Below are 15,562 nucleotides of genomic sequence, written 5' to 3' on the forward strand. Positions count from 1 at the left end.
AGAGCTTGCAACAACTTTAAATTGTTCACAAAAAAACAATTTCCAATCAATTGCGTACACTTGGCAAAGTCCAAAAGTTTGGAAAATGGGTTCCTCATGAGTTGACCGACAACAACCGTAATCAAAGAGTCACAATTTGCAGTTCGCTCCTCTCTCGTCAAAACCGTTTGCCGTTTTTAGAGCAAATTGTTACCGGAGATGAACAATGGGTGCTGTATGTTAATTTGAAAAGGCGGCCTCAATGGTTGGACAAAAATGAGGCTCCGCAGCCCACGCCAAAACCTGACTTGCATGCGAAAAAAGTGATGTTGTGTGTTTGGTGGAATTTTAAAGGAATTCTTCATTATGAACTTTTACCATCTAACCAAACCATTACAAGTGCAGTGTATAGTGCCCAATTGGAAAGGTTAGCCCAAGCTTTAAGAGAAAAAGAACCCGCGCTGATTAATCGGAAGGGCGTAATTTTTCACGATAACGCACGACCGCATACTGCAAGAATCACTGCTGAAAAACTGCGCCAGTTGGAATGGGAAGTTCTCCCTCAACCTGCATATTCTCCTGATATTGCCCCTTCTGATTACCATTTGTTTCGTTCTTTGCAAAACTTTCTTCTTGGAAAAAAATTTAATAATGAAGAATGCCTCAAAAATGCATTGACCGAATTTTTTGCATCAAAATCACAAGAATTTTACAACAGAGGGATTAAAATGCTTCCTGAGTGTTGGGCACAAGTAGTAGAAAACAACGACAACTATATTGTTGATTAAATTTTGTTGTATTGTTTAAATAAATTTGATTTTAAAAAGTATTAGAAAACGACATTAATTATTACTAGACCTAATATTTTATTGATTTTTTACAGAGAGGAAGAGAGAGGGATAGAGAGTCAGAAACATTGATGAGAGAGAATCATCCATCAGCTGCCTCTTGCACACCCCCCACTCGGGATGTGCCAGAAACCAAGGCACATGCCCTTGACCAGCATCGAACCTGGGACCTTTCAGCTCTATCCACTGAGTCAAACCGGGTTTCGGCTAGGAGCCTATCTTGACTGTGGCCTACACACATTAGTTTATTTAATCCTCAAGTCAACCCCATGCTGTGACTATCTCATTTTGCAGAGAAGCGGAAAAGCTCACCCTGCCCACAATCACACAGCCTACAAAAGACAGAGCTGGGATTTGAACCAGGGACCCTAACTCCAAAGCCTGTGCTCAATCATTCTTCCTCACCCTCCAGCCCAAAGTGTGATGGTTCCCACGAATCAGCAATAGAGGCTTCCCCTGGGAGCTTGTTAGAAATGCAGATCCACTGACTCAGAATCTGCTTTTTAGCCAGATCCCTAGACAAGTCTATTGCAAATTAAAATGTGAGAAGTATTAGCCCGTAATACCCTGTAGGAGGATGGGGGTGGGGGTGGGAGGATGAGAAAAGGGATATAAAGGTCTACTGAGGTACCAGGTGCAATGCAAAGCCTGGGCTGGTTTCCTGTCAGTGAGGTACAGTATTGTGAACAGCAAAACAACTCCCCACACACTCCTGCCTAGTGTTATAATTTCTTCTTTTTCTTTTTATTCTTCTTTTTTTAACTTTCTCTGTTTCATTTCTTTTAGGTAAGAATAGTAAAGTTTTAATTTTTTAGTCCCACAGGGTGATCAATCACATTATCAAAATGAGAGAAGGGAATATTATGGGGGAGGGACACCTGATAATGACTTTTTTGTCATCTGTGTCTCTCTCTCTCTCTCTCTCTCTCTCTCTCTCTCTCTCTCTCTCTCTCTCTCTATTTATCTCTCTCTCTCTTAGACAAAAACACAAACAAACTATTTAAAAGAAAAGAAGTATGAATGTTCTCTTTTAATCTCAAGGAAAGGAGCTTTAAATAAACCTTCTATGCTACTGCCACCAGGGCCAGGAACCAAGTCAAGAAGCACTGCCTGAGAGGACTACCCCCATTTCTCCTGGGTCTACATGGACCCGGGAGCCGAACTGCAAGCTGGGATCTTGTCTTTTTGACTCACTGAGATTCGAGCAAAGGACAATAACAATGCTTGAATTAATATCTTAAAGTCCATCTTCCCTATTCTACAATGGAAGGCACAATCCCACTAAGCAGCTTGGCAGAGAGTCCAGTCCTCCCCCTTTTCCTTTCAGAGAGGAAATTCTGAAATACGCAACCTTCCCACCTTCAGTGAACAGCATCCTCTTCTTATGTAAGGTCATAAGACCTTCGAGGGGGAGTGCTGTTTGGAAATGAAAACAGCAAAACACTCCCATATTCTAATTTTACCTTTTTACAAACTTTAAAAAAATATCACAACTATCACCAAACCCAGACACCTATTCCTAACTAGGCACTCTCTTGGGCCAGCTCTTCCTCTCAGAGTGGAGAGTAAAAGAGGTTAACTAAAGGATGTATAAGCACATGCATTGCCCATGGATACAGACAATAGAGGTGAAGGCCTGAGGTGGGAGGGGAGGTGGGTGGAGGGGAGCAAAAGGGGAGAAATGGGGCACATTTATTTTTTTAATTTTTTAAATATATATTTTATGATTTTTCACAGAGAGGAAGAGAGAGGGATAGAGAGCTAGAAACATCGATGAGAGAGAATCATCGATCAGCTGCCTCCTGCACACCCCCCACTGGGGATGTGCCCGCAACCAAGGTACGTGCCCTTGATCGGAATCGAACCTGGGACCCCTCAGTCCGCAGGCCAACGCTCTACCCACTGAGCCAAACTGGTTTCGGCATGGGGCACATTTATAATACTCTCAACGATACAATCATTTTTTTAAGAAATGGAGATTAAAAGTTGCCCTCCCACATTCACCACTGACTGCCTCAGTAAGATAACTTTCTGTTGACATAAAGTTTCCACCATTCTATGATGCATGTGTTTTCATGGGCTTGCATTTCTGAAACTGGAAGGCATCTCACAATTGCCGTGTACATTTGACACAGTGATTTCCCAAAATGCCGTTATTAAATAAAGTCTTCTAGAACCCAGGAAATGTATTTCCCTTGTGGTCATAAAAATCTCTCTCCTCAGAGCTTTGGATTTGTTGTTTGTTTGTGTGAAAAGTCCCATGGCCTTGTTTCTTGTAGGACATGAAGAAGCAACAAGAATGCAGCGGCAGCCTGACCTGTTTGGCTCAGTGATAGAGCGTTGGCCTGAGGAATGAAGGGTCCCAGGTTCGATTCCGGTCAAGGGCATGTACCTTGGTTGAGGGTACATCCCCAGTAGGGGGTGTGCAGGAGGCAGCTGACCGATGATTCTCTCTCATCGATGTTTCTAGCTCTCTATCCCTCTCCCTTCCTCTCTATAAAAAAATCAATAAAATATATTAAACAAAGAAAGACAATTGTATACCTGATTCAATTAAATAATTATTTGTTGGATATTTAATATATATTATTGTCTATTTACAGATCCCATTCTTGCCTTCCTTGTGTCTATAATGGTAATATAATCAACCCTTGGGGTGATATTCTGTGATCCTCAGTTGTTTTGCACCTGGGGTTTGCCTTTTGTCACAGGTAAGTATTTAAGGCTCGGGGAGGGGTGCTGGGTGGGAACGAAATGACTTCCTTCTCCTGTGACTGGGAGGAGCCATGTATCCCGCCCCCTGCACAGCTCCCTTAAAAGCCATCGCTGCCCCTGGAGGGCAGCTGCACGAACAGGCACCCAGCATGGCCCACAAGTCGAAATTTATCGACTACATCGACGAAGCTTTGGAAAAATCTAAAGAAACGGCGCTTTCTCGCTTGTTCTTCACCCACCAGGGTGTTCCTTACCCCGTCACCATGTGCAGCTCAGAAACCTTCCACGCCTTGGGCACCTTTGAAGCCAGAAGCGATGACATCGTGCTGGCCTCTTATCCGAAGTGTGGTAATAAGTGACAGCTCACGTTCACCTCCTCATGGGGCGTGGGCAGGGCAGGGTGCAAGGCCAGAAGCCAGCCAGAAGCCAGGGAGGAGATGGCCAGGCTGGGTCCCAGCCCAGGCTGCAAAGTCAGTCACTGACACTGCTCCGTTTGGAGACCGGGGTGTCTGAGGAGGGAGGGGTGTGTGAGATGAACGTGACGGCTGGTGGGTGCAGAAGGAGAGAGATGCGCAGAGGGGCCGGAAACAGAAACACGAGTGCAGGAAGGTCTGGTGGCCATGGAGCACTGAATGCAGTAGAGGTTTTCCATCTTGATTTTTGATTGAAGAAACGCCATGGCCACGTCCATAATTTAGGTAATGGTTTCCCTGGAATGGGTTCTCTTTCAGGACCAAGCACCAACCCTCCAGTTCCTCAAACCAGTTTTACCACAGCCGTTCATCGGTGGACAATAAGACATGAAGAGTCCAAATTATTTTATTTTACACAGTCAACTTTGGATTCTTTTATCTGTTATTTGGTCTCTGTCTATTAAAGCCGACCTCACTCATTTAACGTTTTTCTTTCTCTTGACTGATGCTGGGGTTTTATAAAATCAGCTATGTATTCCTATTGAAAACATTCATTAATATAAGATAAAATAGCATAGACATATAAAAGCAATCATTGCCGCAGCATACAATTTTTCTATAATGAACATGTTATAATTAGAAAAGAAGGACTGTCTCAGGTGAAAGGAGAAATCTGAGAAATAAGTTGAATTTTTTATTAATGTAAGGAAATACTGTTTTCCACAAACCCTTGTTTCCTGCCACACCCCAGGTTATTTTAAACACAAAAGAACCAACTGTACCCATCAGGGAATGTGGGTTGATTTTACTTTTTATGATGTATATGCTAAAGTAACATGCCTTGACTATATATATATCAAGCCTCTTTAGTGAACTTTGTCTGATTTTCCTTACAGGTTCAAATTGGATTCTTCACATCATTAGTGAATTAATATCTGCTGATTCTAAAAAAAAGTATGAGTATCCAGAATTCCCAATTCTTGAATGTGGGGACCCAGAAAAATATCAGGTTAGTATTAAAACAGCCTTTACACTTATCGCAAATAATCAAAGAAAGATTTCTTCTGTTTGGGGGATTTTTTAGTTTTGAGTTCAGAACGTACAATACTAATAACGATTGCAACTTATTGTGTGCTTACCATATCCCCAACACTTTTCAGGGATTATCTCATTTTATTACAGAATAACCCTATCACCATGTTACAGAGGATAACAGTGTAGAGACTTGCCCAAGATCAAGGAGGTCATAAATGGCAGAGCTAAGATTTGAACCCAAGTTTTCTGATTTGAGTTGTTAACCTGGTCTATACAGGATAGCCAGCTTATTTTTAAAAAATTGGGAAAGCTTCCGTAAAAAGGAAGTCTTCTAAGAACATCTGAATTAACATGAAAATGTTTTTTATAAGGTGAGTGAGACACGTGGTTGTAGCTCCAGGGTTTCTGGAAAATGTCTTAACTCTGTATGGTATTTGGGTTTTGAATATCTGTAACTTATCAGAAATGTTTATTTATTGTTTTCCTCCAGATAATTTTAAAAACATTTTTTTGTATTTTTGTAATTTTATCATATTTAAGAACAAAAATATTTTTCTATGCAACTTGCATAGAACTCCACATGAAAGATATTCACTTTACAGAACACTTTTCTAAAACATATATTTTTCTTAAATGAGACGTAGCTATATCTAGTCTTTACATTGCTTACTGTTAGGTTACATCACATTTTCATGAACATATTATTATATGCTTAACTGGTTTTGTTAGAATTACCTCCCACTTTCCCCTTGGGTATTTTTCTAATTCTTTTAGGAACTTTCCCATTTCCCACTTGTCTTTATGGTGGAAAAAGGACTCTATAACTTAATCTGAAAATTACCACCTGTGTGATTCTTCACAAAGAGCTGAAAACCTCAAAGCCTGTGGTTAATCTCTAAAAGGAGGGTTACCATATCTACCTGAGAGGATTATTGTGAATGAACCTAAAATTACGTCCAAGTCTAAAAAGAGCAATTATTGTAAGTCAAGTATTATGACTCCCAATCACCTCTTGGACCCATTCTATTGAATGTAGAAAAGATACGAATTCAGGGAAAGAGTGGATTGCGGATTATGAGCATTCTTGAACAAAATATTTGGTATGATTGTGGGAAAAGGTAAATTAAAAAAAAAAAAATGATATGCAGTACCCAACAAGGAAGTTCAAAAGGAAGATTTTAACTATTTATTCTGTTATGATTCTCCACTCCTCATTCACACAAAGGAAATAGACATGTAAAAAAAAAAAAACCACAAAAAAACAATAGAGCCAAAACCGGTTTGGCTCAATGGATAGAGTGTCAGCCTGCAGATTGAAAGGTCCCGGGTTCGATTCCGGTCAAGGGCATGTACCTTGGTTGTGGGCACATCCCCAGTAGGGGGTGTGGAAGAGGCAGCTGATCGATGATTCTCTCTCATCGATGTTTTGAACTCTCTATCCTTCTCTCTTCCTCTCTGTAAAAAATCAATAAAATATATTTAAAAAAAAAAAAAGAGGAGAAGACACAGTAATAGTGATGATTAAAACTACTATCAGACACTCACTAAGTTTAGGAGTGATTCACTATACACACAAACACACACACACACACACACACACACACACACACACGTGCGTGCGCTTTCACCTGATTGTATATATTTTTATATTTTTATTTTTTCCTTTTGATTGTATATATTTTTAAGAGAATGAAACAGTTTCCATCACCGAGGATTCTGGCAACTCATCTCCATTATGACAAACTCCCTGGGTCCATCTTCAAGAATAAAGCTAAGGTGAGTGTCCTTCCCAACCGGTATTTCAGTTTGAAGTTTTTAATGTATAGCGATTGGCTTTCTGAGCTATATGATGACGTTGTTACTCATCATAGAATTTTAATAAATGACACCGAGATTTAGGCACTTCTTTTGTTGTCTCTTTCCTCAGATATATCTGTTGTAGTTGCATAGATCAAAGGAATTTTCAGCTAGGACATAAAACATATATGTTTTAAAATACGTTTTATAGTGAAGAGATTTCAGAACCCCACTAGGATATTTAGTGTTTAACAAAAGAATACAACCTGGGAAGATGAGCAAAAATGGTTCCTTTGGGTCTATCTGGTGAGCACTAGTTACCTAAAGTCTGAAGCGATTTTATTTCTGAGTTTCATACGTCATGTGATACATACATTACTATAGGTGTTTTGGCTACTCTTTTTTGTTTAAAGAAAAACTTTGTTTTGTTCAACAGTATGGATCTATTCTTATAATTATTAGTTTTTACCCAAACCTTTTTGTTTTCACCTGACTCTCCCCAATTCCTTATTTCTTGTGCCTCTTTTCTCTGTCTCAGGAGCAACGATGAAAATTAATTAAAAACAAATAAGAATAAGAGGATAGGGCAGTAATAGCAAAGAGAGTGGGAGGAGGGAAACAGCTAAGATAACTGCAATGGTAACAGGAAAGAGGGGAAATACTGGAGGAGGGAAGAAATCACTAGGGTAGCCAGGGCACAGAATCCTAGGAACTTAGAATTGGAAAATACCTTAAAGGTCATCTTCTCCACCCTAGCCAGTTTGGCTCAATGGATAGAGCATTTGCTTGGGGATTGAAGGGTCCCACATTCGATTCTGGTCAAGACCACATGCCCGGGTTGTGGGTTGAATCCACAGTAGGGGGAGTGCAGAAGGCAGTCAATCAATGATTCTCTCTCATTGATGTTTCTAGCTCTCTTTTCCTCTCCCGTCTTCTCTGAAATCAATAAAAATATATTTAGAAAACAAGCACAAAAAACGTCATCTACTCCGATCTTCAAAACATAGACCTAAATCAATTAACTTAGGGTTTTTTTGTTTTGTTTTGTTTTTGTCTCCCTAGATACTGGTGATATTTCGAAATCCTAAAGATACCGCAGTATCTTTTTTCCATTTCCACAATGATGTCCCTGATATTCCAAGCTATGGCTCCTGGGAAGAATTCTTCAGACAATTCATGAGAGGACAAGGTATGGCTGCTGGTAGAACCATTCTTCTTACTTTGACAGATGATCTCATAAATACGAAAATTCAAATGTGTTTTAGGGTAAAGAAACAAAGGAGATGAAGTCGGATCCAGAAGCCAAAATTAACTTTTAAATGAAATAGTGATTACTATGAGATAAAATAGCTACCGCTTCCTTAGCAGTGACTACTGCCAGGCACTACATGCTCTCATTAACACACGTTATTTACCCCTAATCCTCATCAGACCCCTATATGGATAATACCATTATTATCCCCATTTAATGAAGAAAGAAATAGAGGCATAGAGAGGTCATACAGCCATTAAGTAGCAGATTAATTAATGCCTTCTTTCAGTAGTGGCTCTGTTTTCCAACTGTACGTTTTATGTAGTCTAAACATATATCCAGTGATTCTGATATAAACTTAGTATTCTGGCTTCGAAGACTTAAAATACAGAAGTAGTATGTAATGCTTCATTAATAATGTTTATATCCAATTACATGGTGAAGTAATACTATTTTGGGGTATACTGGGTTAAATAAAATAAAATATTAACATTAAGTCCACCTATTTTTTTTTTTTCTTAATGTGGCTACTTAACTGGACAATACTGACCTAGATAATATCTGTCTCATCATTTCTTTCTGGCATTATATCTATCAATTTTCATGTATCACTCACTGTTTCTGAATTATTTTATTCACCTAAATATTCATGAATGTCTTGCAGTTTTTATCAAGCCATTTTACAACTTGCTTAGTTGTATTGGTATTTATGAAAATAAATAAACAAATATCTAATAAGACTGGCTGTGCCAGTCCTTTTGGAGCAGGGATTTATAATAACATAAACATCTTGTTTTGAGCTCATTCAAATATAGTTCATATTTTAACCTCCGTTATTTTAAATTCCTTAATATTTTTTTCTTGTGTTTTTAGTTTCTTGGGGGAGCTATTTTAATTTTGCAATTAATTGGAACAAACATCTTGATAATGAAAATGTTAAGTTCATATTATATGAGGACCTGAAAGAGGTGAGATTATTTACATTCTACTGAAAGATTTACTATCAACTACAACATGGAACACTTATTTATAATGTCTGGATGTATGAACACATATTGTACTCAATGAAAAAGAAAGAAGAATATTCAGATATGTGTATGCTGTTAGGGAAAACAAACAACACATAAGTGCTTAGGTTGATTATTTAATATAAATAAAATAATGCTTAGCAATTTGTAACTAACAGGTGCTGCTTTATTTTCCTTTTATGATAGATGGTCCAAATTCGGAATGAGAAAAACAATGGGTAGGTCTTAACTGAGATTTAATTGAACATACATTCGACTTTGAATTTATGTTTTCCATGTAATTTTTTATTGTTTATTCACAAACAGTGAGTGCTCAGCATTGTTCTAGGCCAGTAGTCAGCAAACTGTGGCTCTGTTGACCAATGAGTTTGCCGACCACTGTTCTAGGCCCTGGGGATACATCAGTGCGCAGACCAGACAAAGCTCACTGCCCTGGAGAAGCTCACATTCTCCCCGGAGAAGGCAAGAAGACAGAATGATGAATAATAACCAATAAAAATAAAAATGTGTGTAATATGTGAGGAAAAGGAAATGGCATAGCTGACGAAGAAAAAACTGGATGCCTGAGGATAGGGGTTTGGGATGCGAGACAAATCCCAGTATAAAATGGGATGGTCATGGAGAGGGTGGGATTTAAGCAAAGATCTGCAGGTAGTGAAGGAGTGAGCCACGTGGGTGCCTGGGGCCAGAGCTTCTGAGGCAGAGAGAATGGACTGAAGCAAAGGCCCCGAGGCAGGAGCTTCTGGGTGCTGCAGGGACAGGAAGCAGGCAGGTGTGCTGGGCCAGGAGAGGTGAACCCGTGGTGAGGAGTGTGAGGAATGGCGTGGCAGTTCATTGAAATCACTTGGCTTTCACTCTGAGTGAAATAGAAAGCCACTGTGGGATTCCAGCCGACATGTGATAGCGGTGGACATGATTTAATAGGATCGTTCTGGCTGGTGTGTGAGAACAGACTGGAGAGGAGGCTCCTGTAGGAAGGAGTGCAGCCGAGGGAAGATGGTGGCTCAGGCCAGAGCAGTGGAGGCGATGAGAAGTGGTTTACTTCTAGGTGGATACGAAGAGGAAAATCAGCCCTGGCCAGGCTGGCTCAGTGGATAGAGCATTGGCCTGCGGACTAAAGGGCCGCAGGTTCCATTCCGGTCAAGGGCATGTGCCTCAGTTGCAGGCTCCGCCCTGGCTAGAGCCCTGGATGGATGTGTGCAGGAGGCAGCCAATCGATGTGTTTCTCTCACTTTGATGTTTCTGAATTTCCCTCTTTTTTTTCCCATTCTCGCTAAAAATCAATGGAAAAACATCCTTGGGTGAGGGTTAACAACAACAACAACAACAATAATAATAATAAAGACTCATTTTAGATAAAAGTCTAATGTATTAATTAATAATTACTATCATTATTTATATCCAAAATAGTTGAATAAGAATTCTAAATTAAAACCATAAAGTGAAACCAATACAGACTATCTTCTATCTTCTAAGGATATCTCGACTATTTATACCACATGTGTCAAACACAAGGCCCGCGGGCCAAATCTGTCCCGCCAGGCCTTGCAATGTGGCCCGCACTGCGCTGTCATCACTGCACTCCGCTGCGTTTCCATCACAATGACAGTTTATGACTGTTCAGTAAACCATTCGGCCGCGATTTAGGCTGGATTTTAGATTTTGGCCCCTTCTCTGATTGAGTTCGACACCCCTAATTATACAGAGGTATCCAAGTAAATCTAAGTAGAGAGATAGATGAGTTTAACAGGCTTCATAAATCCAGAAACCCATCTTTGCTCCCGGAACAATTCCCAGAGAAAGAAGGTGACCCTTTACATTTTTGTTTTTAGAATCTGGCCGCCGGAATAAAACAAATCGCAGAGTTCCTTGGACTCTCTCTCACGGGGGAGCAGATTCAAACCATCTCTGCTCAGAGCACCTTCCAGGCGATGCGAGCGAAGGCCCCGCACACGCACGGGGCCCTGGGCCCGTTCCTGTTTCGCAAAGGTAAGGTGGCGGTGGTGTCCAGGACGTCCGTCCATCTGTACGGAGCAGGCGACCCCTGTCACTTGATCTTAAATGAGACAGGTTGTTTTTTTCTCAACAAGAAGACTGGCCACGGGTGAGAGCTGGAACCGGCAGCACCGCGGTGTCTCTTAGTTGAGTACTGAGTTGCTTCCACCTTTCTGCTCGTCACCTTGTGTGATGACGAGGGAGCAGCTAGAGCTCCACCACTACATTAAAATGGAAGGATTATTTTATGACAATAAAAAGGGAAAGGGCAAGAGACAGAGCCATGTGTGTTAGCTCAGTGAGACCCCTTTCACGGGCTTTGCTGGAAGCCTTGCTCTGTGACTTCTTGTTGGCCGCCTCTCACTGCGCTTGTTGGCTGGGAGATGTGATTTTATTTTTCAGGTGGGCACATGATTACCCAATGAAAACGAGGGTTTTGTTAATAAGGAAGAAGAAGAAAATGAGTATTGGGTAGGCAACGCCTTGTCTCTGGCACTGATGATTTTACTAAATTTCATGATAGCATTCTAATTGCTTATGGAAACTTATGATAGGATAGCTTAGGGATTGCCAGTTTTACTTCATTGCATATGTATTGAAAGTATCATGTGATTTAGAGGCAGCCCATATAACCACAGTAGCTATCAATTATTGGGCATCCAGCATGTGTTAGACCCTTGATGGGCTTAAATTTCATAGCAAAAATAAAATAAAATATTTCATCCTTAATTTTACAACGTGGGCACTATGCACAGAGATAGTAATTTGTCACTGTCACAAAGCTAATAAATGATGGAGTCAGGATTTGAACTTAGGTCTGCTTAACTCAACTACACTTTCTCAAGCGAAGGCCTATTTTCAAAATCCATTGTGAATGGAACATTGATTGTAAAACTGATTTCATTTTGGATTCCTGACAGTAGCCCTGATTTTTGTGTTCAGTCTTATTAGCTTTAAGGAGGAGAGAAATGCAACCTTTCTTCTATACATTGTTAATCAAATACCATTCAGAATAGAAAAATACTAAAATAAATAACCTAATACCAAGATTTTTAATAATATTTCTGTTGAAAATTCGGAAAGCACTGAAAAATGTGTAAAAGCATTACAAGTTATTCCTATTTCTCTCACTGGGAAGGTTTAATGTTTTGGCATATTTCTCCCAGCTTTATTCTGTGATGTTTTATGTAATCAATGACATTTGTAAACAGTTTTGTGTTTCATTTTATTCCCTTCATGTATCTACCATATTTTCTGGCGTATAAGATGACTTTGAAACCAAAAAAAAGCCTGCTCAGATTGGCCAGAGTAGAGAGGCGGTCTATTAAAAAAAGAACTGGTGTTGCCTCAGAAGTGGGGGGTAGTCTTATACAGCAAATATAGGCCTAAACCTATGTTTTAACTGTAAAATTAGGGGGTCGTCTTATACACCGGAAAATATGGGTAAGCATTTCCTCATGTCTTTAAACCCTTTTTATGAGGATAAATTTCAATGGCTTATGCAACAAAGAACTAATAACTTCAACCCAAATGATCAAAGGATTCTAAAGGGAGAAGTAACTTCCTTTACTATTATATATATATATATATATATTGCTTCTTTTTATTGATTTTTAGGGAGAGAGGAAGGGAGAGGGAGAGAAACATTGATTGGCTGCCTCCTGAAATAATCAAACTGCTGATGATCAAACAAGTTGAACCAAACTGGTCAGGGCAACTTCCTTTACTTTTAAAAGCAAATGAGAAAAACATATCCAAATCCCAGGCAAATAATCGCCTTTTGCAAAATTTTCAGAATCTGAGGTCCTAACCAAAACTTGCTGTAAAATGTTAATTCTCAAGGCTATTGAAGCTACTTAAAGTACTTTAGAGAGGAAAAACTGGCTCTTGAGGAAGTAGGATTTTAGGTCCTGCGTATTGGGAGAGAGATGGAGATGGGAGGTCATTGGGACCAAGGTCCCGCTTAGTGATATCAAGAAAGCAAGTCACCGCCCTGGCCAGTGTGCTCAGTGGTTAGTGTCGGCCACACAGGGAAGGGTTTTAGGTTTGATTTCCAATCAAGGGCACATACCTGAGTTGCAGGTCCATTCCAGGCTCTAGTTGAAGGGCCTGCAGGAGACAACCAATCGAGATGTCTCTCTTATATCAATGTTTCTCTCTCTCTCCTGCTCCCCCAACACCTCCTACCCCCTCTCCCCCCACCCCCTACCACCACTCTATCTAAAAGCAATGGAAAAAATACCCCCAGGTGAGGATTAACAACAACAACAAAAAAAATGCATGTCACCTACCATACCACAGATAAGCGACCGTTATGGTGGACCAACCAGAACAACTGGTTGCTATGATGTGTACTGACCACCAGGGGGAAGACACTCAAAACAAGAGCTGCGCCCTGGTGGTCAGTGCACTCCCACAAGGGGAGGGCTGCTCAGCCAGAAGCAGGGCTCACAGCTGGCAAGTGCAGCAGTGGTGGCAGAAGCCTCTCCCGCCTCCGCAGCAGCACTAAGGAGCAAAGGATCCCGGACTTCGAGAGGGCACAGGCCAGGCTGAGGGACACCCCCTCAGTGCACAAATTTTGTGCACCATGCCTCTAGTGTGTGTGTGTGTGTGTGTGTGTGTGTGTGTGTATTATTTCATAGAGGAAGGGAGAGTGATAAAAACATCAATAATGAGAGTTATTGATCAGCTGCCTCCTGCATGCCCCCTACTGGGGATTGTGCCCTTGACTGGAATTGAACCTGGGACCCTCCAGTCCGTAGGCTGACGTTCTAGCCACTGAACCAAACCAGCTAGGGCTACATTTGTTTTCAAGACTGTCTAATTTTTTCATGTGTCCATTTCTCCAGGATTTATGCCTTGGTGTATAATTGCTGGGTTATAAGGTATATGGTCATATCACACTTCAAAGTGAAACACTACAATGAAAAATGGCAAACTGAAAAATATTCTAACAGGTGTCTGGGTCTACTGTTTTTTTTTGTGTGTGCTGTAGGTGAAGTTGGTGATTGGAAAAATCTGTTCAATGCAACTCAGAACCAGGAAATGGATGAAAAATTCCAAGAGTGCTTAGCAGGCACTGTCCTCGGAGCCAAGTTGAAGTATGAGTCATATTGCCAAACTTGATTCTGGTCAGTTCATCAGGCCTGGGGGTTTTGTTTTCCTTAGTCGTAACTGAATTTAAATAATTAAGTAACACATTGATCCAATGATCAAATAATTATAAATAACATGTAGAGATAAATAACACAGAGTTAAAAACAATAATAATACCTGAAGCTTTTCAGCAAAAACTGAAGTTTGTTCACTTTTTGAGAAAAGGCCACTTAGCTAAAAGAGGGATATTAAATAAATGTACCTAACATGCCCGGCTGGTGTGGCTTAGTAGATTAAGCATTGTCCCGTGGACCAAGAGGTTTGATTCCCGGTCAGGGCATGTGCCTGGGTTGTGGGCTCGCTCTGGCATACAGAAGACAGCCAATCAATGTGTCTCTCTCATTGATGTTTCTCTCTCTCTCTCTCCTCCCTTCCTCTCTGAAATCAATAAAAAATATTTTTAAAAATGTATCTGACACAAAGATAAAGAACTTTTCTAGATTAAAAACTGGGAGAAATAGTCCCTAACATATGTGCACTACAAGGAATATTCGACAAAGGGGTATAGGTAAAAGGAACATGATAGCAGATGGAAATGTTAATCTACACAAAGGAATAAAGAGCACCAGAGATGGTGCATAGGTGAGTATATGTAAGAGCTATTTTCCTCATTTTAAAACCTCTTTAAAAGATAACTGCCTATTCAAACCAAAAAGTAATAATCCTGTACTTTGCAATTTATAATATATGTAGAAGAAAATGGTTGGCACAAAAGCTGGGAGAGGAGGAACAGAAGTATACCCTTTTACATTTTGGAAAGCAATTTGGTAAAGTTATATGACCATATATCTTACATTCCAGCCATTGTATACCTAGGCATAAATCCTGGAGAAAGTCCCACATTTGCAAACAGATATAGAAGGAAAATCTTTTTATTAGAGAGAAATTTACAGATTAGAGTGAGAGGCCAACTCCCCCCCCCCCCCCGAAAAAAAACCCCACAAAAAAAACCCACAAAACAACACACAAATCAAAGAGGAGACATTAGAACTGATAACAAAGAAATACTAAGCATCATAAGAAATGAAGGACCATTATACAACCAATGAGAGAACCTAGGAGAAATGAAAATATTCCTAGACACATACAACCTACATACTGAAAAAAACACCCCACCCTATAAAAACCCAGGACTCTTCCGTTTCAGGCCAAAGTTCTAGCCACTGGGCCAAACCGGTCGGGTCTTCCTTGTCTCCCTGATGACTGGAGGGCATGACGAAGCCGCAGTAACGGGCTGCGGCTTGGAGTTCCTGTTTGGGGAAGGGCAGGTCCTCCATGGGGGGGAGCAGAGCCGATGACGTCACAGGAGCAGGAGGCAGAGCTTTGAGCATGTGTGGGAAGGCT

The 15,562-nt window shown here is 40.5% G+C and overlaps 1 protein-coding gene across 1 annotated transcript; it reads left to right on the forward strand.

The window, feature by feature from the left end:
- The first annotated feature begins 3,685 nt into the window (after positions 1 to 3,685).
- SULT6B1 (sulfotransferase family 6B member 1) lies at positions 3,686 to 14,712 on the forward strand. The gene is made up of 7 exons (XM_036434753.2): positions 3,686 to 3,890; positions 4,852 to 4,964; positions 6,677 to 6,766; positions 7,850 to 7,976; positions 8,913 to 9,007; positions 10,900 to 11,056; positions 14,058 to 14,712. The coding sequence occupies exons 1-7, from the start codon at positions 3,692 to 3,694 to the stop codon at positions 14,186 to 14,188; spliced, it is 912 nt and encodes a 303-aa protein (XP_036290646.1). The 5' UTR covers positions 3,686 to 3,691; the 3' UTR covers positions 14,189 to 14,712.
- Positions 14,713 to 15,562: the final 850 nt, after the last annotated feature.

This window comes from Pipistrellus kuhlii, unplaced genomic scaffold (genome assembly GCF_014108245.1).
Source record: "Pipistrellus kuhlii isolate mPipKuh1 unplaced genomic scaffold, mPipKuh1.p scaffold_m20_p_13, whole genome shotgun sequence".
In the NCBI taxonomy this organism is placed as follows: Eukaryota; Metazoa; Chordata; class Mammalia; order Chiroptera; family Vespertilionidae; genus Pipistrellus; species Pipistrellus kuhlii.